Source organism: Bemisia tabaci, unplaced genomic scaffold, assembly GCF_918797505.1.
Source record: "Bemisia tabaci unplaced genomic scaffold, PGI_BMITA_v3".
NCBI lineage: Eukaryota > Metazoa > Arthropoda > Insecta > Hemiptera > Aleyrodidae > Bemisia > Bemisia tabaci.
In genome coordinates this window covers 97,560-118,413 of record NW_027311763.1, presented here as the reverse complement: position 1 = coordinate 118,413, position 20,854 = coordinate 97,560, and the positions used below count along the sequence as shown (strand labels likewise).

The 20,854-nt window shown below is 38.2% G+C and overlaps 1 protein-coding gene across 1 annotated transcript; it reads left to right on the top strand.

Moving 5' to 3' along the window:
- Positions 1-8: 8 nt before the first annotated feature.
- Positions 9-7,826, top strand: LOC140225894 (D-ribitol-5-phosphate cytidylyltransferase-like). Its single transcript, XM_072305875.1, has 6 exons — positions 9-360; positions 855-1,065; positions 1,768-2,015; positions 2,515-2,665; positions 3,510-3,751; positions 4,824-7,826. Exons 1-6 carry the CDS (start codon positions 268-270, stop codon positions 5,058-5,060), a joined length of 1,182 nt encoding a protein of 393 aa, XP_072161976.1. The 5' UTR covers positions 9-267; the 3' UTR covers positions 5,061-7,826.
- The last annotated feature ends 13,028 nt before the right edge of the window (positions 7,827-20,854 follow it).

The window sequence follows — 20,854 nt, the reverse complement described above, 5'->3', positions numbered from 1 at the left end:
CAAATGTAAACAAACAAACGACAACAGTGGGAGTGTGTGATAAGACGAGCTTTTTTATCACGGGAATGGTGTTTTGACATTTTACCGGCGAGTCTAAAATGTCAAAAGTCACAGCTCATGTGGGCGTCGCATATCCGTGCTCGCGACTAAGTCGTTAAGTTCCAGCATGTAATCTTCGATTCGTTTTTCATTTTCCCCAAGCTTTTCGTCAACCCTACCAGCTGTTGCGGCATTTTCGCGTTCTCTCTACGTGTGATCCTCTGAAACATGATAGATTTTGGCGTTGGGGTGATTCTGCCGGCTGCAGGTGGAGGTGAGCGATTTGGCGGTACCATTGCCAAGCAGTACACCATGATCATGGTTAGTTTTTACCTTGAATAACGTTTTTTAAGCAGTTTATCAGTCCAGACGTTTTGATTTGCGGAAGTTTGATGAGCATTCATCCGATTCTTCCTGGTGTTATCTGGGTATGATAGGTTTAAAGCCATGAGGGTCTCTTGCAAACCAAAGGATGGATGTGTATATTCTTCCAACTCATTTTACAAGTTCAGTCAGGGCGGGCTGGAATCGAAAAAGTGTCTGGGAATAATGGTCCATCAGAGCTTGGATTGGCCCATTGTAGTTATCGTTATTTGCCGTGTGAATGAGGCAAACTGGCCCAAAATCACCCTAAATATTGTTCAACCTATCAAAATTTTTTCCAGTGTTCCCGCCCGCCTGTTTGCTCCTGTATCTCATCAAAAATTACTTAAAGAAAGGTATTTTTTATTTTTGTTTTGTAAGTACCATCATTTCTGCTCCTCTTCATTGATTTATCATAGTTGCCCTTATCAGTTTATTCTGTTGGATTTCAGGGCAAGCCATTACTGTGTTACTCTGCGGAGGCATTTCTGAAAATCGCATGGGTCAAGTTAGTCATCCTTGTTGTTGATGATGTGCTGAAGGCCAAAGAGCTGATTGAATCAGCAATTGGATGCGAGCCTAAGTTATTGATTGTTAAAGGAGGAAATTCACGCCATCGATCTATTGAAGCGGGTTTACTGGAACTGCAGAAAAATACCTCTGGTGCGTTCATCTCAAGTTTTAATTTTTTCTTCTTTTTTTTTCTTTTACACTTCAAATATCCCACAAGGGATAATCCTGTGCTTTACCGTCCCTGAATTTAACCCTACTTAACCCTACCATTTTGTTTGGCGAAGGTGCAAAAGTCCAACACCTATTCCTTGTCAACGTACAGCAGACGTATGGCATTCATTATCATACTAAGGAAGGAGTAATAAAAAGAGTGAAAGACAAATGTTGCAGCTTTTTTTTCATATTTGCAGTTTTTCCTATCTCTCAAATTTCAAATTCCTTTATTTTGTTGGCTGTACGTTTTGTGCAATTAGGGAAACCTTCAAAGCAGGATAGTCCTCTTTTTTACTTTTTCTCCAAGAGTGTGAAGGGTATAAATTCTTAAGCTGCTGTTCTTTTGTAGCCCTACAAGAAATATCTCTAGGAGCTGACTGTCCTACATGGAGGTTCAAGTAGACAGAACTACAAAATGTATAAAACAATTTTTTTGCAGTCTAATTTTCACTTCAATGTTTTTTTTTTTTTTTACCTCAATGTGGTTTTTGAGGTTTTGTCCCATCTACAGTGAGTATTTGGCCACGAAGTCTAAAATTTGTTTTTAAAAATTCATCACACATTTTTGCTATTCTATTTCCATCATGAGGGTATAGCAAAATTTTGGTCTTGTGTGTAATAGTTGATTTTTTGTTCCAGATTTTATTCTAGAAACTGTCATTGTCCATGATGCCGTAAGGCCATTGCTGCAAGTGAAACTTTTGGAAGAACTTGTGGTTGCAGCACGTAGTCATGGAGCATCCGGCGCCACCAGACCTTTAGTATCTACTGTTATTAAGCCAGACGCAGATAATTTTTTGGAGGAAAGCTTGGATCGATGTCAATATGTTGCAAGTGAAACTCCTCAAGCATTTCAAATACCAATATTAAGCAGAGCGTATAAAAAGGTAAATACTCTTGAAAAATTATTACTTTATGTTTGCTGCAACTTCAATAAATCTACCTTAAGCAGAAGTGTTATTATACCATTTGGCAAAGAAGGGGAATTGTTAAGGGCCGTTTTTGGGCCCACACTGAATTTGCCTAAAATAGTCCGCATTTTTTTCGCCAAAATTGACTTTTAATAATATGTTTAGGTCAGTATCCGGCCTGAAAAGAGACCAGGATTGACCAAAATAAATTCCATAAAACATGCACCTTCAATGAGCACAGGATTGTAGAGTTGAGGTAAATCTTCCTCCCTCTTTAGAGCTATCACCTCAGCTCATTAAGCAAAAGATTTCAAGCTGATTCAATTCTTTGACCTCAGGTGCAATTTTCTAAGAACATTTTTTCGCCCTTATAAAGTCCAAAATGTCAGATTCTTTCTTAAAGGAAAGGAAGTTATATTTGTACGTACAAAATTATTAATTAACATTTCTGTTTGTTTATTAAAAATCCTATCAGTGTAGTGATTTTGAACTGGACAATGGCACAGAATGCCTACAACTTGTTCTAAAACATTGTGGAGTAAAGGCAAAGCTTGTAGCAGGTTCAGATGAGCTGTGGAAAGTTACATACAAAAAGGATCTTCACTCAGCTGAAAAATGTCTGAGAGGTAAGTTCTAGTTGTTCTCAGCTGGTTAAAAGAAAAAAAAAAAAAAAAAAAAAAATTGTAGTTCAAATGGAACTTGAAAATCATTATATAGTCTTTGATCAGATCATCCTTTGGTCTGAGAGGATAAAAAAAATGTTCAATCCCAAGAACATTTCAATGGATATTTGAGAATCTCTATTGCTCCATAAATTTGCCCTTTTATCCTATCCTAAAAATTTTACGTAAGGTCAACTCATCAAATAGTTTTGAAAAGATCATCTGGGGAAAAAAATAAAAATAAATGAATAAATATACTAAACATCTTTTAGATGAGCAAACAATTTCCTTTTGTGCTTTCATCCTTTGAAAATTAGACAGGTATTCCGATTTCTTTTTAAAAAATTACATACCTACTTTAATTCCATATCCTAGAGCCAAAAAGTACCTCCTAACCTCCCCTCCACAACATTGAAAAAATTGAGTCAGTGGTGATTTTAAATTTTCAATTTTCGGTTCTGTAAGTGTGGAAATTTTGGTAGCTCTATCTGACGCTTGTAATGAGGAACGGAATTTAAAAAATTGCAATTTACATTAGAATCAATGGGGCCGACTTGAGGCTCACCCCTGACCTCAAAATTATTAAAATGGAGAAAAGTAATTTTTGGCTCTGGGGCACTGAATCATTACTCTTTGGTATTTATTGGCCCCAAATTTATTTACAGATATTTTAACTCATCAAGAGTTGTTGCAGAAAAAATCTCAAATCAAGTATTTGATCCTCAGTATAAAGTATGCCTTTTCCAATAGTTTTTTCACTCTACAGAAGTCCTTGTTTTTAACATCTTTGATGTTTGTTCATTTACAGAAAAGTACCTTAAAATATGCTTGATCATGTCAGAAGAAATTGAGACAAAAGCGGTTTATCTAGCGCATAATAAGTTGAAAAATTTTGCAGACGTTGTTGATGTTTCAACAAGTTTCAAAAGCTCTGCTTTTAAAGTCAAACAAGGTTTCAAGTACAATGTGCTAGTTTTATTTCATATGCAAGAAATTCAACAGGATGAGCAGCTGGCAGAATTCAGTACACTTCTCAACATCGAAGAAGAGGTAACTAGAAAAATGAAGATTTATTATATTTTTCTCAATAAATTAAAGAAGAAGGAAGAATAAATTATCTTTACACATTTTCAGTGGTATAGCAAAGGAGGGTCAAGGGAGTGTGCATCCCCCCGATCTAAAAAAATCTTCTCCAATTATAATTTGTAAGTATGCAATGTAAGATGCAATTTTTCAGAATTTTTTACCTTACATTCCCCCGTCCCCCATGAAATATATTTTACAGCACACCCTCTCCGCCCACCCATGAAAAATTTCTGGATACGCCATTGCATCTCAGAAAGCCAAATTTTTATCAATTTTGTCGGACGCACTAGGAGGGAAGTTTCCGTTCAAGAATGCATTAGCCTAGCTTGGTGTTATGTGAAACCTCAAAATTCATGTTTTACTCAAACAGATCATCAATAAAGTTTAGTTTTCAAATCTCTGAACTTTTGGAGTTCTCTCTAAATTTACCGGTAGTGGATAATACATTATTATTTTTGATAGTAGAATCTTAAAGATCAGCACCAGGAAAAGCTTTACGCAAAGTTGCTGCTCTCCCAATTGGAAGAGGTATGCTCTTTTGAAAAACACAGTGCATGGCAGCATCCATTGCAAAAAGACATATTCTGGTTTTTTCTTATGTTCTCTGTGGTCTCATAAACCAGTGGCGTGGCGTGAATTGCGATGTATCGATTGTTCTGTCATTTAAACCTATGGTGAAGAATCGATTATTAAGGTGTTCGCTGAGAACACCCTGTCCATCGATCCTTTTCCATAGGGTTAAATGGCATAACAATCGATATATCGCAAAGTACGCCATGCCACTGTCATAAACAGTGCATCTAGAGCAAATTTGACTCATCATTGATTGATGACACCAAATTGTATGGAAAATGGTTTTTACTAACACAATCGATTGTATATTTTTTAAAAAAAGGTGTCTCTGTCACCCTGGAAATGAGGATCTTTGGATGGTTCTAGTACTTTCTTCTAATCAAGAAAGAGATAATTTTTGAAAGCGCAACTTTCAAAAGCGTACTAGGTTTTACTTTTCTAATCTTATTCCTTCAATTTTTAGGGCATCATTATCCATGTCATTGATCACTCGAGTGGGGATGGAATGCAGAACATGAGTGTGTACGAGCTGCATCGAAATGGACGGAAGATGGCTCACCAGTATAAAAAACTGAACAAAGGTGTGATTGTCATCCATCGTATAATGTCTGGAGAGAGTGATGTTCAGCTCATCGATCTTATTTCAAGTGTGATTCAAGCAGACTTTAAAACTTACTCTGGCCAGACACTCTTTTTGTAAGAATGATTCAGCTCCAAGCATCAAGGGCATAAACTGTTATGTTACCTACTAAAAAACGTTGAGCCCTGCCAAATGGAAAATATTAAATTAAACATCTTCAATGTTTCTCGTTCATTATGTAAATTTGAGCTCACATTTAACCAGCTTTAAACAAATATGTATCTCTGTGCATAACGAGAGAATATCTTCAACCCCTCTCACAAGGATACATGAAATATTCAAATGTTAAAATTTTTTAATTGAATACTTTGATTTGAGGAACATTGTATCCTGTCATTACAGGAACTCACTAGTGTATTTTTGAGTTATCATTTATTTCTATCAGCTTCGTCAATGATTGTGAACTATTATTGAAATGGTTTTTATCGATGGCTAAAGTGCAAAACCACGCATCTCCATTGCAGTGTTTCAAAATTGATGCTTTTATTTTATTTTTTCAAAGAGGAACATACCAACTTTATTTTTTGATATTCATGCAGAATGTTGTGCTAACAGAGAAAAAAAACAAGTCGAAATTCAGTCGACTAGTCTCCCAGAGAAAACAAAGTTCAAACGCCGCAAATAGAAATATGTTGTTTTGCACTTCGGCCTTCCATACGTTTTGAACCAAACTTTAACAAAATTTTGAAACAAGAAGTACTCTTGTTTCAGTTTTACTTACCCCGATTTTGATTTCTTATTTTTTTTTTGCCATAAGATGAAACCTGTGAACTTTTAGACTTGTAGGTGCTTATTTCTGGGTTATCTGCCTCAAAGGTGGACAATTTCAAAAATATTTTCTCAGACTAAATTTTAGTAATAGCCGTAAAAGTCATGAAATATTTGTGCATCACCCAAAACTCACAGCTTTAAGATTTTTTAGTCTCACTCTTGAGGAGCCAATGGGCGCCTTGAAAAGGTGTGGATTTAAGCACTACGCAACATAGTTCCTCTTCAAAGTTTAAAGAGAAAAACGAATCATACATTAGGGAATCTAGAAATTACTCCTAAACAAGATATAAGTGTTTTAATTAACATTGGTTCAATTGCAAAAATACAAATGGCGAGATTTGTATCACGTAACTTCCATTGATGTTCGTTAAAAATACTTTAAATATCTCATTCAGGAGTTGATTTTTCAACTTCCTTTTGTGCGAAACAATTTCTACCTAAAATTTTGAACAGGAGAAGTGTGACATCTTTTTCTTGTTCAGACTTCGTTCAGAGGCCAATATTGTTATCTTTCTACATAATTCTAAAAGCAAAAGCTGCACCTATTAAAAGTTCCTCATAAAGGAAGGCTAGGTCCTATTTTCAGGGCTCTCATAATTTGGACGTATTTAAAGGAGAAGGAACTACATATCTCCATTCTTACAGGGGTCCTGTTGTGCATGTATACTTATGGATCTCAGGGTCCTGGTCATGGTGGAGATAGTTCCTTTTGATTTGAATGCGTCTATTTGAACTCAGAAGTTATCTAATCATTTAATTTAAATTCTTCTTTGTTCTTTTTTTTTGGTTGTAGTAAGTACTTGTGTCTAAGCTGTCTCTAAGTTAATGTCATTTGAATGTAAGCTGTCCCTCCCATTTTGAAGTCTTTATGATTGTAATTTTTAAGTGGTTTCCCATTTTGAGTTTTTTGCCAATTCTCTAGGCTGTGCGAAGTTTATTACATGATGTTTTTAAAAGTTTAGAAGTGTGTTTTCAGCAGGTTTTTCGACTTTGCTGAGACACTGATCAGGGCAAGGTATGTTTATCTTGCAAAAATCCATGGGATTTTTTTTTATTGAAGTTTCTTGGTTTCATATCCATTACAGCATTCAATGTCTATTTCTTTTCAAAATCCCTTCTAACTGAGAAAAATAACTGTAATTTATTGTATTTATGTTCCAAGGAACTATGCCTTGCACTTACTCTTTGGACATATTTCTTTTTAGCATAAATACCTATGTTTAATTCAAAAATAGTGTAAATGGAAGATTAATGTTCTTTTGCCGTGCGAGGGTAGGTATTGAAATGCTCATAGAGCTGCGTCTAGCTCATAAAAAGTTAAGAGTATCCCTATTTTAAAATTAGAGGTAGGGAAGTTAAAGGCAGTAATAATAACCTTTGGTGCTTGTACTCATCACACAGGGAAAAAACTTATATTTTTTTCAATTTTAGAATATATTTGTAGAAAAGTATAAATCTGAAAATCTGATGAGAGTGCAAAAACTCCATATTTTCTCAGGAGCATATACTTCCAAATCAAAAAATTAATCCAGCTGGAATTCAGAGGTATGTTTGTGCAAATGCTGCTGTGGCTCTAGAAAGTAAGAAACAAATTAAAATTAAGTACAATTAATTAATTTAATCTTAATATACCTAAAATAATTACAAAACTATTGAACTCAGCTTAAAATTCATCTGCATACTTTGCCCTGATCACCTAAAGAAAATACAACTATTCTGCCATCTTCTTTGCAATATTTTCCGGTGAAAACAAAGTTACTGCTTTGGAGTTTTTAAAGAAATTCTGTACTTACGTAATCTTATTCTAAGTATTTACTATCTGGGAACAAATTTTGTTGATTCCCATAATGACATGTTACCTGAATCTTTGAGATTTATTATATTTTGATATTCAGTATTTGTCAAACCAAGTTTGACCCACGTATTTGTGTTTGTGAAATGCAACGAAATGATCTCAACTGACGGATTTATCATTCTGTTAATTCAGCTGATTTTCTGTACTGTATATTTAAAAGTTTTTGAATGGGCATTAAATGTTTGTGACAATTAAGTAAATCTTTGTATTTTTCTTTAAATTAAAATATTAATTTGCTCCATCATAGAATATTTAAAAAGGGATCAAGCAGATCACCTTGTCTCATGATAGGGAACAAGTCTATTTCCCAGATAAGACGTGCAACGCCAGTATTCTCTCAGAGCCCATGACTTTTCCGAAAAATTAAATTTACACGGAAGATAGAGGTAGTGGTATGCATCTCATAAATCGGTCTGATTTTAGGCCTTGTCCAGCAAAGTGCAATTGGTTATTTGCAAAAATGTCCAGGTACATGCACCTGGATCCTGGAGGTCTGTGTACTTTTGCATGACCTGATTAAGAATCAGATTTGCACGAGGATTTCTTTCTTGTCGTGCTTTTTGCATCCAACGCATTTGAAGGAACTTCCAATTTTTCACGTAGTAAAACGATGTTGATTAACTAGTTGATGTTTTCGATTTTATGAATCTTTTTGTTCCAGCTTTTTTTCCTTGCTGAAAGAAACCTTTTTTGGGTCTAAGCTTCTTTTTTTTCTGATAAAATTAATTACGTTCTTTTTTAAACTCAAAAGAGTCCCTTTACATATCCACTCGACGACGGAGCTATAATTTTTTTGAATTAAAAAAATAAAAAATAATAGGCATTGCGCTCAAAAATTCCTGCTCTAATTTAAATAAATTTTTCTTAACTCAATAAAAAGGAAGATTTTTCTGTAAAATTCAAGTCAAACATTTTTTCTTTACTGTAAAACTCGTTCTTCAACCATTTTTTCAGTGGTCGTTTCCTGCGAGTGTAGAAATGTGTCATTTTTGAACCCTTCGAGAAACATTTTTAATCATTTGGGGGGGGGGGGGGGGTTGCAACTGTTTTCTGCAGAAGAAGGTAATGCCATGGGACGTCGTTGTCCTCACTCGCCATGTCCTAAGAAAACCATTTTTGTGAACAATTTAAACATTGGAAAGAATTTCAGGATCTTTCTTCATAGAAAGGGCGATCGATGACGCAAAAAACATCATAAGCCAATGAGAGAGGCACGGCTGTTTACCATGACGTCCTTAGTTTTCTGCGGGTGTTTTAATGTATTTGAGGAGGGTTAAAAGAGTAAATTCGAGAAAAACTTTCCATCAAATATTGACTAGTGTTCTGCCGTTAATTACGAACATTCTGTCGATATCCATGGGAGTGCCATTTATCATCGTTTCATGTTCATCAATATTCATCAAAATTGATCAAACATGTTTTTACGATTGAAATCCATATAATTTTCATCAAAAATAGTCATACATGTCTGAGAGCCGAGTTTCTTGGTTCATGTGTTTTCGAGGATAACGGCATTCATAAAATACTTCTGAATGAAGTCATTCACCGCGACAGTTCATGTTTACACCTAGATTGCTTCTATTACACCTCAGAAGTGTCATATTACACGATGCTTCTGACTCGGTAATCCAAGAGTGCGCGAAAGGTCTAAGAAAATATATGAGGATTGCATGAAAAAGTCACAAGGATAGCGCGAATAGAAACCTTAACATCTGCTACAAGAATGCGCGGATTTACAAAGCAGTTAATTTAATGGAGAAGTTTGGCAAAACAGGACACAGTTGGAAAATAAACACAATTGTATGTTAACGCTAGTTTAGGTTAGTTTGTTGACAAGTCATATATCGATGTCTTACCTCCTGATGATAAATGAAGTGAAAAGATTGAATAATGGTCGTGGGTGTAAAGAACTTTCCTTACTTTTCTCGGAAAAAATATTTAATCTGGAGAAACGAGGCAACGTTGGAATGCTCATACGGCGTCTAAACGCAACATGGGCCCTTGAAGCTCTATTATTTGATGCCGCGGTTATTCTAACGCGAGTTCGAATAATCGCGCCAGACACAGTGCGGCCGGCGTTTAACGTATATTAGCGTCTACAAGACTTTAGGAATACTTCACGCATTGCGCCAAACAGCGCGGTCGGCGTCAAGCCAATATCAGCGCCTACAAAACTGCATGAATACTTCTCGCATTGCGCCAAACGGAGTGCAGTCGGTCAGTTAATTGGCGCGAAACGCATGACGCCCACAAGACTATAGGAATACTGTAGGACTGCGTGTCATCATTCTTGACTTCTTGCTCCAATTTTTACCCTGATTAATGGGAGAACAAGTACCCTCATTGTAACGATACAGAAACTCGGATCATGTCTAATTTTTTTTTTTTTTTTTTTTTTTGGTTACATTAAAAGAAAATAGGACCAATGAAAATATCCCGTCGTTCGATCCTTTATTTAAGTTCATTTAGGTAAATTCTCTTAGGTAAACTGAACGCAATACGGACATCCGTCAAGGTTGTATAGTTGTATCAAGGCGCCGTAGCAAGCGCGTCCCATTGTTTATCGTTACAGACGAATATAAGTTGAGAGAGGCCAGTCATAATGCCTTCAATTTTATACATACATATTTTCGGGCCAAATGAGAGACGACGTCTCTACATTTGCGACGTTGCAGACTTCCTTAGAAATTTTATTTTTCTTTCGAGAAGCTGGTCAACATGAAACTTAAATTCTATATGATTTTTCGTAGTCGATAGCAGAAGATTTGGTTCAAAATTTAAAGTCGTAAATTTGGATTGTTTCTCGTGGAAGAGATGAATTAAGAACGGAAATTTTGAAACACCGCAATGGAGATACGTGGTTTCGCACTTCAGTCGGACCGATACGGACATCCGACAAGCTTAAATAGTCGCATCAAGTCCCCGTCACCGCCGACCAACGCGTTTGTCGATCGAATCAACTACAGGTATTATGCGTAGGAAGTCAAAACGCCTTCAATTTTTTGAACGCAATACGGACATCCGTCGAAGTTGTATAGTTGTATCAAGGCGCCGTAGCAAGCGCGTCCCATTGTTTATCGTTACAGACGAATATAAGTTGAGAGAGGCCAGTCATAATGCCTTCAGTTTTATACATACATATTTTCGGGCCAAATGAGAGACGACGTCTCTCCACCTACAAATAAAGTTGAGAAGTTTTTTTTTTTTTTTTTTTTTTTTTTTTTTTTGTCTTATACTTAAATTTTGCCTTCAATTTTGTTGGACAGGCACAGACCAACTGAAACTCGGGACTCGGGTAGAATAAGACGTGGCGGGACCTTTCATGCCAATATCTCAGTCAACATAAGGAACGCATTCAATTTCTTGATATTAACGCCTTGATACGACTATTCGCACTCTATGGATGCGCGTGTTGCATACGAAAAAATTGAAGGCGCTCTGGTGCAGCTTTGCTTTACACACAGCTGAGTGCAGAGCTGAGGACCTGTAGTGCACGGGTGGGAATACGTGGACGAATTTCTGTCAAACGGAACTATGTAAATCATGACGTGAGCCCAGTTAAGCATGTATTCTTATGGGTCTCAGGACTCATGTCTTATTGTCTTAATGCACATAGTTCCGTTTGGCAGAAATACGTCCATCATGTGGCAAGTTGGCATTTTCGGATATTAACCAAGGAGAAAGGATAGGAGAGGATATTTTTACAATAGGGGCACAGTTTCATCAATTGATGTATAGCAATGTAGTAATTATCTCGATGCGCAGTTTGTATGACTCAAATCGATAGTTGTTTTTTGAGCTGGACGGTACATAAGGAAAACGACCAATTTTTCCTTAGCGAGAGGTTTCAAACATTTTTAAGTAGTAAATTCACCGTGACAACGCTCTAATACTTAAATATTTCATTAGAAAACATGCATCATTTCAATCTTTTGGCACTAACGCTCTTTTGAACGTACATATGTTTGGAGACTTAAACGCTGGAGAAGAAAAGTAGATGGGTGCATAAAAACGCAACGTCGTCGATCGTTACCAGGTGGAAACGAAGTAAGAAATTTTTCTCCCTCGTGCAATCTTTCTTTAAACAATTTTGAAACACTCCAATGCTGCCGTGTTAAGGAAAAACGCCGTATGAGCCTTCAAGTGTTGCCGAATTTCCTCCGATAAAATACGAAATCCCTGGAAAACTTATAGGAATTTGAATACCAATTTTTTACAGGACTTCGATCACACTTTAATCTATAGTATCTGAGAATTTCGAGGGAAAATATTTATAAGTCTCCTGAAGAATTAACATTTTCCTGAAGAAAATTCGGCAACTCTCGAATGCTCATACGGCGTTCTTCTTTAGCACGGCAGAATAGTGATGCGTTGTTTCTCGCACTCAAGCCATCGATACCGCGAGATATGCCGCCGTGCTAAGGAAGAACGCCGTATGAACATTCGAGAGTTGTCAAATTCCTCTTGGCAAAATATGTATTTTTGACAACATTCATGCATATTTTCCTTGAAATATTCCGAAATTTTAGATTACATTGCGTACAAAATTTTCTGGAAATTTTGGAAAATAATATTCGCAATTTTTCTAGTAAATTCCAGTGGCGAGGCGTGAATGGACGATTATCGATATTTCCCCATTTGAAACCACGGTGAAGAATCGATTGTTAAGGTGTCCGTTGCGAACACCGTGTTAATCGGTCCTTGGCCATTGGTTTAAATGGCAGATCAATCGATATATCGCAAAGCACGCCACGCCACTGGTAAATTCGGTTTTTATAGGGGAAAACTTGGCAACGTCCGAAGGTTCATACGGCGTTTTTCCTTGGCACGGCAGTATGCGTAGCCACTGAATCAGTCTAATGGCCTGGTTAAACGTTCAAATTTCCGTCAAATTCCGATCAAAATGATGACCAAGATGGCGGTCGAGAGTTATCTAGATTGATGAGTAAAATTAATTAAAACAGCGTGTTGATTGAAATAAGCATGAAATAAGCACGGTTGTGTGGAAATCAGATGAAGGATGAGCCCCACAGCTCCATTATCTACCATGAAATTTTTGCAGGCCGCAGAAATTTGATGGTAGATGGTGCGCACCAAACACCATTTGATCGGAAATTGATGGAAATTTGAGCGTGTAACCAACACATAATGAGGGGCAAAATCCTTGTTTCGTGAAACATTTTGATTCCCTTCATATCAGCAAAGCGCCGCCCATCGCACGTATCCCGTATGAAGAACCCATGTGGAGTTCATCTGCCTTCTCATTGTCTTTTTGATGGATGATGCAAGGCGTTGAGGACATGGTGGGCGACGGGTGCGTGCGCCAGGAGTGCAGCCTCTCTCGTGACCAAACGCAATCTGCTCCGCGAGAGAAGCGAAATTAATGAAGCAGTCCCGCTCCGGAGTCCGGACCAACCCGCTTCTCGGCGCGGCGGCCCGCACAACTTCAATTAAACTATGATTTATCGGAAAGCGGCCTCAACTTGGGAGCGCACGCATTCGCATCTCGCTCTTGGTGGGCAGCCAAAGCCCCCAACGCATTTGACTTCCAGTCGCCGTTTTCAGACGAACCGTAAAAATCCGGAATTTTCGCCACCTCGCACAATAGTTCCAATTAGAGTACCTTTACCCAAGTAGCATTTTCAGCGGAAAAATCGCGATTTTATTGGCGATAAAATCGCTAGAATCATCAACTTTTTGACCAATCAAAAAGCGGCACAGCGTTCCTGTGGTAAAAAGATACGGATGGCCTTACTCTGTCTATAAAGATACTCTAGTTCTTATGGGCTGATTATTGAAGTTAATAAACAAAGCCAGATAAAGGAGACACCAAGGAAACGGAACACTGAAAAACAGTGTACGGGGTTATCCCCCAGTGCTCCCATTTCCCGGAACTTTAAAGATTTTCCTGAATTTTTCCCGAAACTTTTGAAATTCCAGAAATGTTCCGGATCTTTTGCGTTTTCCGGAACTTTCTCGGAATTTTGTAAAAAATCTAATGGGAATCCCGGAACTTTCGACGGACATAGAATGGGAATACTGTTGTCCCCTATAAAATTGTGGTACTACTCCAATTTGTTGAATGATACGGACATTTCCAATTATTTGTGGTATTACCGCAAATCAAGTTGGGGTAGTACCGTAACATTTGCCATTTTTCAATGTGCCATTTTTCAATTTTGTCAAAAGCCATTATTTCGAAGTATTGCCAGCTAGATCCGACTCTGGAACCAATGTGTCCCGTCTCGGTCATTTTTACGTTTTTTTGCAAGTTTGGCAGCGGCGCTTCGGTTTGTTTTTCTTTCTTGCCATCTTTCCCTCCTTTTTTCTCCCTGTGACCCGATTCGCCGCCCAGTGCAAATTGATTCATATCCGATCTGGTGTAAATGTCCGAGCGAATGTCTCTTCGTTTTATTGTTACGATCAGTCAACCACCTGACACACCGCCGGCCGCTTGCCAGTCGGCGTTGCCACGTTTCCTGCGCACATTTTGACGGCCAAATTGTGAAAACACGTATCTCCATTGCAATGTTTCAAAATGTCTGCTATAATTTTTTTTTTTTAATTTGAAGAGGAACAAGCCAACTTCATGGATTAAAACTGAAACAGAATGTCTTGCGGATACGGAAGAAAAATCGAAGAAGTTTTCAAGAAATTACATTCACTACTGTTCATAAGAAAAAATGAAGGACACTGAAAAAAAAGTTATGGGCTAGACATACCGTCTGTTCCGGGCTCCAGGGCCGGATTTAAGGGGTGGCCGCATGGGCCGCAGCACATGGCGGCAAATTTAGGGGACGGCAAATTTTACAATTTTTTTTAAAATGTAGGTATAAAAAAAATCGGATTCAGACAAAAAAGTACAAACGAGAAAAGGCGACAAAATCTCTCATTTCCTGAGAGTATAGTAATTTCTAATTTTGTCGCCTTTCGGTGACACAAGAGACAGCACCTTTAATTAGTCGAGTTAAGAGATAGATCAAACACGTAATTTGGCCTGAGACGGCGCGGCGCAGAGAGAAATAATGACAAAGGACTTAAGGTGAAAAGGAGAAGCCCTCGGCACGGTGGTCGGCATGTAACACATATTAGCACCTACGTATCTGCATGAATACTTCACGCATTGCGTCAAATACAGTGCGGTCAGCAGCGGTCGGCGGGGAACGCATAGCGCCTACAAGACTGCATGAATACTTAACGCATTGCGCCAAACACAGTGCGGTCAGCGCGACACGGCGCGGCGGCGGTGGAAGTTAAGATTATTAAACCATATTTATGTCTGTTTTTTCATCACTTATTCGTTTATTTCTTATGTCCACGCAGAGATAGGGTTACGGAACTTACTTTCGCCCAAAGTTCCGTGAGCCTTTGGTAGTAGTGTTGACAGGGCTTTCGCAAAAAATGTGTCCAACACGTCTTATGCACCCCTCTCCCTGTCCGTTTTCATTGATGTTCCAAAACAAATGGGAATTAAGGGGGTGGCAAAATACAGGCGGCACATGGGCGGCAAGTAGGTAAATCCGGCCCTGCCGGGATCAGTGGCCGAAAGTCCTGGTTGCTGGAGCCGTAGCTTCTATTGCTTCAGGTGTTGCGCCCGGAACTTTCAGCTTCTGAGCCCGAAGCGCGAACGGTATGTCTATTAGCCTGTAAGTACGGACTCCACGGCCGGAGTTTTTTTTCAGCGTATGAAAAAGTCTTCAACGTTGCAAAGGTAGATACGTGGTTTCACACTATAGCCATTGATTTGGATGGATTTGACTGGAATTGGTCTAACTGCATTTCACAGTGTCTAATTTCTCGTCATGTTTCTTTTTATTTTTTATTTTTTTAATTTTTATTTTAACAGAGAACTATTAGTGTCTTGAAACTTCCTCTGAGATTACCTCAGATCATGAGGCACATACTTACAAAATTTAAACTGAGAATGTTGCCTAGTTTTTTTTTTAAAATAAATGAACCATAATAAGAAATCAGGCAACGTTTGATGTAGTTCAGTCGATTTTGGCTAAATCTATCCATCTTGCCAGACCTAGACGATAAGAGGAAAAGGACTTATTTAAATGAGCCTTGTAAAGTGAGGCAGCACCAAGGAACTGGTATTTGCACTTTAGGGGCAGAGGTGGACTGGTTTCACAAAGCGGCTCGAGACCTCATAGTCCAACCGGTCTAGGGAGGGTGGCACATAACTGAGGTAAAAAGTTCGGTTGCTTACGTGAATCAAAGTACGATGCTCTACATCGGCAGCACTAGGTATTCGATCTCACGTAACCGTACCTCTTCATGTAACTGTATTTTTGCTCGGACATTTATAGGGAGAGTAATGTCACTAGGTCCCATGGAGGGCTTAGGGCCCAAAAGAGGTGGCGCCTTGTTTCAGTTTTTGAGGATGGGGATGGAGTCATTGCCAACTTTTGACGGTTATCACCAACCGCACTTGCTGCCAACCTCGTCCACATTCTAGGTAATTGTTCTCGAAAATAGCACACGATTAGCCGTATAACGATGTAAATATATCGTAATAATGCATTTGAGTAAAGTTCTCGTTGCGATATGCATATAAAACCACATTTTTAGTTGTTTAGTATTAACGTTTACTTACAGCATCCGCCATTTTTAGGTTCCAGATGACCTCAATCAGCCTAAAATGGTCGAGCCAATAAGAAGTGCTTGTAACCGCAGTTACATTAATCTCCGTAAAAAGGTACTCTAGCTCACATGACCAAACAGTGAAGAAAGGTCGGTAGTAATTACCGAACAGAAGGAAGCAATTGTGATAATAAGTTTGTCGAACTTACTTGCATTGATTAAATACACTGGAAAAAAAGTCGCTTGAATCTAGAGTCGAGACTCTTAAAAATATTGACAAGAAAAAATACTATCGATTCAATCGGATTTTGGCTTTAATCGAAAATCAAGCCTCTTAATTTAAGCGGATTTCCTTTTGATTCAAGAAAAAATCCGATTAAATCAAGAGTATTTTTCCTGTCATTGTTTTCAATAGTCTGGACTCTAGATCCAAGCAAATTTTTTCACCAGTTTAGATAAATCGACCAGTATCTACACTTTTATTCAACTCGCAAATTGTTTATCTTTTTGTAAACTGTTAATTATTTCTCCGTAATTGGTCTTTACTGACGTCATTCGCCCGACGCAAACCTAGGTCATTACTTTTCCATGCTTTGTTTTTTCTCTCTTTTTCTGTGCATGTACCCTTCTCTTGCCTCTCACCAACCAAATAGTTTGCAATCATGTCGAAATTCGATCAAGGTGCTTTTACCTATTTAAAGCTTCGCGCAAATGCTTCGGATTCCGACGCGACGAAAACAACGAAGAATGCATGATTGTTGAATAACGATCCCGTGAGTGCGTCATCTATCGATCGGTGGCACGATGAGGAGGAAGGTTGACCGGATTTAATTCAATGTTACACCGATGCATGAACATTTGTGAATTTGAGCTGGAAAAAAAATTGGGAGCATAAAAAAGTCATAAGGATATATGAATGATTAGTTGTCGTAGAACGCGGCTCCGGCGCACAGTGCGGTGCGCGATTCCAGAAAGTCACATAAATTGATACACTGGAAAAAAAAAAACACATTGGATCTAGAGTCCAGACTCTTGAAAACATTGACAAGTAAAAATGGAGATGTTGCATGTGTGAGGGATTTGCGATTTGACCATTGATCTTATGTGAAAGTTCGCGAGAAACACGATGGTTCCACCGGTTTTCTCTGAAATCATCTCCCAAGCTCAAAAAAAGCTCTCAAAGTGAGGCCAAAATGGAGGGGCTATCCCACCTTACCCTGAGAGTCCACCTCTACATCAAAACAAACTCTCCATGCAAAGACATCTCCATTCTCTTGATTCAATCAGATCTAAGCTTAAATCAAAAGGAAATCCGCTCAAATTAAGAGTCTTGGTTCTTGATTTAAGCAAAAATCCGATTGAATCAAGAGTATGTTTTCTTGTCGATGTTTTTAAGAGTCTGGACTCTAGATCCAATGTGTTTTTTTTTTCCAGTGTACTATCGGTTCTTCACGTCAAGAATCGTAGTTTGATGGTCGAACCCTATGCTGCCGTGCTAAGGAAAAACGCCGTAAGAAACGCCGTAAGAACGCCGAATTTCCTGGTAAATTTTTTAATATCTTCCTCCCAATTTTTCAGATAATTTAGTTTACAAGTTTACCTAAAGATTATGAAAATTTAAAGGCAAAATATTCATAATTTCCTCAAAAATGAACTTTTTATCGAAGGAAATTTGGCAACTCTCGAATGTTCATACGTCGTTCTTCCAAGCTCTCCGGAAACCAACAACAGGAGCAGAGATTTTGAGACACTGCGATGGAGGACCGTGGTTTCGTACTTAAGGCATCGATGTATTCAAGTGGATGCAAAAAAAATCAAACGTGACCCTTGTGCGACGGATGCATAGAGCTAATCCAGACCAGAGGTGTGCGGCGAGCAATGTTGCCGGGCACCCAGTCTAGGCCGGGTGTCAATTCCATAGCTGGTCCATAGGCGTTGGAGGCAGCGTAGACCGTAGTCAAGGTTACGTCACAACTGGAGCACTAGCACCAAAGGCGAGGCGCGAAGGATCGATTATCGATACTTCCCCATTTGAAGCCACGGTAAAATATCGATTATTGAGGTGTTCATTGCAAACGCCCTGTCTAACGATCTTATCCCTTAGGTTTGAATGGGAGATCAATCGATACATCGAAAAGTACGCCAAAGCAGGGGGCTCGACCGCCTTCGATTCGGAGCAAAAAACGGTATCGAAACCACTCGAGTCCTACCGGTTTCAGTAGCGCGATCCAGTGGCGTGGCGTGAATGATCGATTATCGATACTTCCCCATTTGAAGCTATGGTAAAGAATCGATTATTGAGGCGTTCGCTGCGAACACCCTGTTTATCGATCCTTTTCCATAGGTTTAAAAAGCAGATTAATCGATATATCGCAAAGCACGCCACGTCACTGGCGCGATCGATCTCGCTACAGGACTCTCGTGTAATGTTATCGCATAATAATTAAAAGCGAATCGATGTATCGAATAGTTTTATCGAACAATCCCACTTCCCTTGAATTACTGTGACTAACGACCCGAGCATTGTCTTACGGAAGTTGTCAGATCGCGGGATTGAGAGACCTTTTCTGCCGTGCTAAGGAAGAACGCCGTATGAACCTTCAGGCGTTGCCATATTTCCATTGATAAAACACGAATTTCTTGGTAAACTTAAGGATATTTTCCTTCTAATTTTTCAGATAATTTTGTTCGTAAATTTACCTGGAGTTCCTGAAAATTTCAATTAAGGAAAAATATATAACCTTCTGCATGAATAAATATTTTATCGCAGAAAATTTGGCAACTTTCGAATGTTTATACGACGTTCTTCCTTAGCACGACAGTATTCTGCCGTGCTGAGGAAGAACACCGTATGAGCCTTTAGACGTTGGCATATTTCCCCCAATAAAACATGAATTTACTGGGACTATTGTCAATATTTTTCTTCAAATTGTTTGGACAATTTTGTTCGCTGTTATACCTAAAGTATCGGAAAATTTCAAAGAAAAACATCCATGGCTTTCCTCAAAAAAGCATGTTTTATCCCAGGAAATTTGGCAAATCTCAAATGCTCATGCGGCTTTCTTCCTTAGCACGGAGATATTAGATCATAAGATGCCGCAGCTTTGACTATATCTCTGCCGTGTTGAGGAAAAACTCCGCATCAACATTCGAATTTTCCCCAATCCCCCCTCCCAAAAAAAAAAAAAAAAAAAAAAAAAAAATTACTGTGGTGGGCTGTTATGCATATTTTTCCTTGAAATTTTTAGACATTTCAGATTAGATTGCGAGCAAAATTATCTGAAAAATTGAAAGAAAAATATTTACAACTTTCCTAGTAAAGAAATTTGGCAACGTCCTGAAAGTTCATACGGCATTTTTCATTAGTACGGCAGACCTGTGCTTGATTTGTATGGGTGAGAGTCAAATAAGTTAACACACACTGCAATGTTCTTAAGTTTCACTGTACAGCTTGGTTTTTTATTGACGGATGATTGTTTCATATCGCATTTAATATCCGGAATGTTCCGTTAAATTATAGAAAAAAATCCCAATTTTCCAATTTTCCAATTTTCCAATTGGAAAAGGACATACTGATGGTAACAATGGCGTGGCGTGCTTTGCATAATATCGATTAATCTGCCCTTCAAACCTATGGTAAAGGATCGATAAACAGGTGAACAATTTAATAATCGATTCTTTACCATAGCTTCAAATGGAGAACTATCGATAATCGATCATTAACACGCCTCGCCGCTGTCAAAACTGTGCAGCGCGTAACTCGGTTTGAGGCGCGGCGTCAGGCTTCCTGTCATATTTCATTTTCTACATAAAAACTATTCAACGTTATTTCTTGCAATTTCGGCGATTTTCTTCTTTGTGTGAAAAATATTCTTTAAAAATTTCAGCTATGATGATAGTTCGGTCTACTTATGAAAAATAAAATAGAAGCGGAAATTTTGTAACACGAGTAACACGGTTCACATTTTGTGACCAAGATACACATTTTTGCAGATTCACCATCGATACTCCGTTTAAACATGCTATAAAATTGGCTCGTTTCTCTTCGAAAAAAATAAAAAATAGCGGAAATGTTGAAACATTGCAATAGAGATACGTGGTTTCACACTTTGCCATCGCTATAAAACCAAGTGAAAATTTGGCGATGCTGTGACCTCGTATCATTGGCTTAAGCCACTGACCAGTTCAGTGATAATGACTATATTCGGACCGCGATGGTAGATACCTATTTCCACCGAAATCCTACCTTTCTGACCCGCCACGTCGCCGCAGAGCTGAACCTGAGGCTGTAATTATGGGGGAGGACAAAAGATATACTAACCTTCCTATGGGACATTATTAGACATTAAAAATGTCTAAATTACGGTTTTGGGCACGTGACGTGGAATCGACCGTGCAAGAACGATTTGGGTATAATGTTTCCCTTCAAAACTGCAATTCTCCCTAGTATACTGATGTTCTGAGAAAAAACGGCGTATAAACATCAAGAGTTGCCACATCTCCTCCGATAAAATGTTTATTTTTGAGGAGGGATATAAATACTTTTTCCTGAAATTTTCAGATAATTTTGTTCTGATTGCAAATCAAATGTTCTAAAAAAATTTGAAGAAAATTATTCATAAATTTCTCTAAAATTTCATGA

What these genes read in the sequence shown, in the direction of transcription:
- LOC140225894 (XM_072305875.1), top strand. Translation starts at nt 268, where the DNA reads ATGATAGATTTTGGCGTTGGGGTGATTCTGCCGGCTGCAGGTGGAGGT. An exon ending in AGCAGTACACCATGATCATG is followed by an intron (nt 361 to 854) that starts GTTAGTTTTTAC and finishes GTTGGATTTCAG; the next exon opens with GGCAAGCCATTACTGTGTTA. An exon ending in TAAGCAGAGCGTATAAAAAG is followed by an intron (nt 2,016 to 2,514) that starts GTAAATACTCTT and finishes AAATCCTATCAG; the next exon opens with TGTAGTGATTTTGAACTGGA.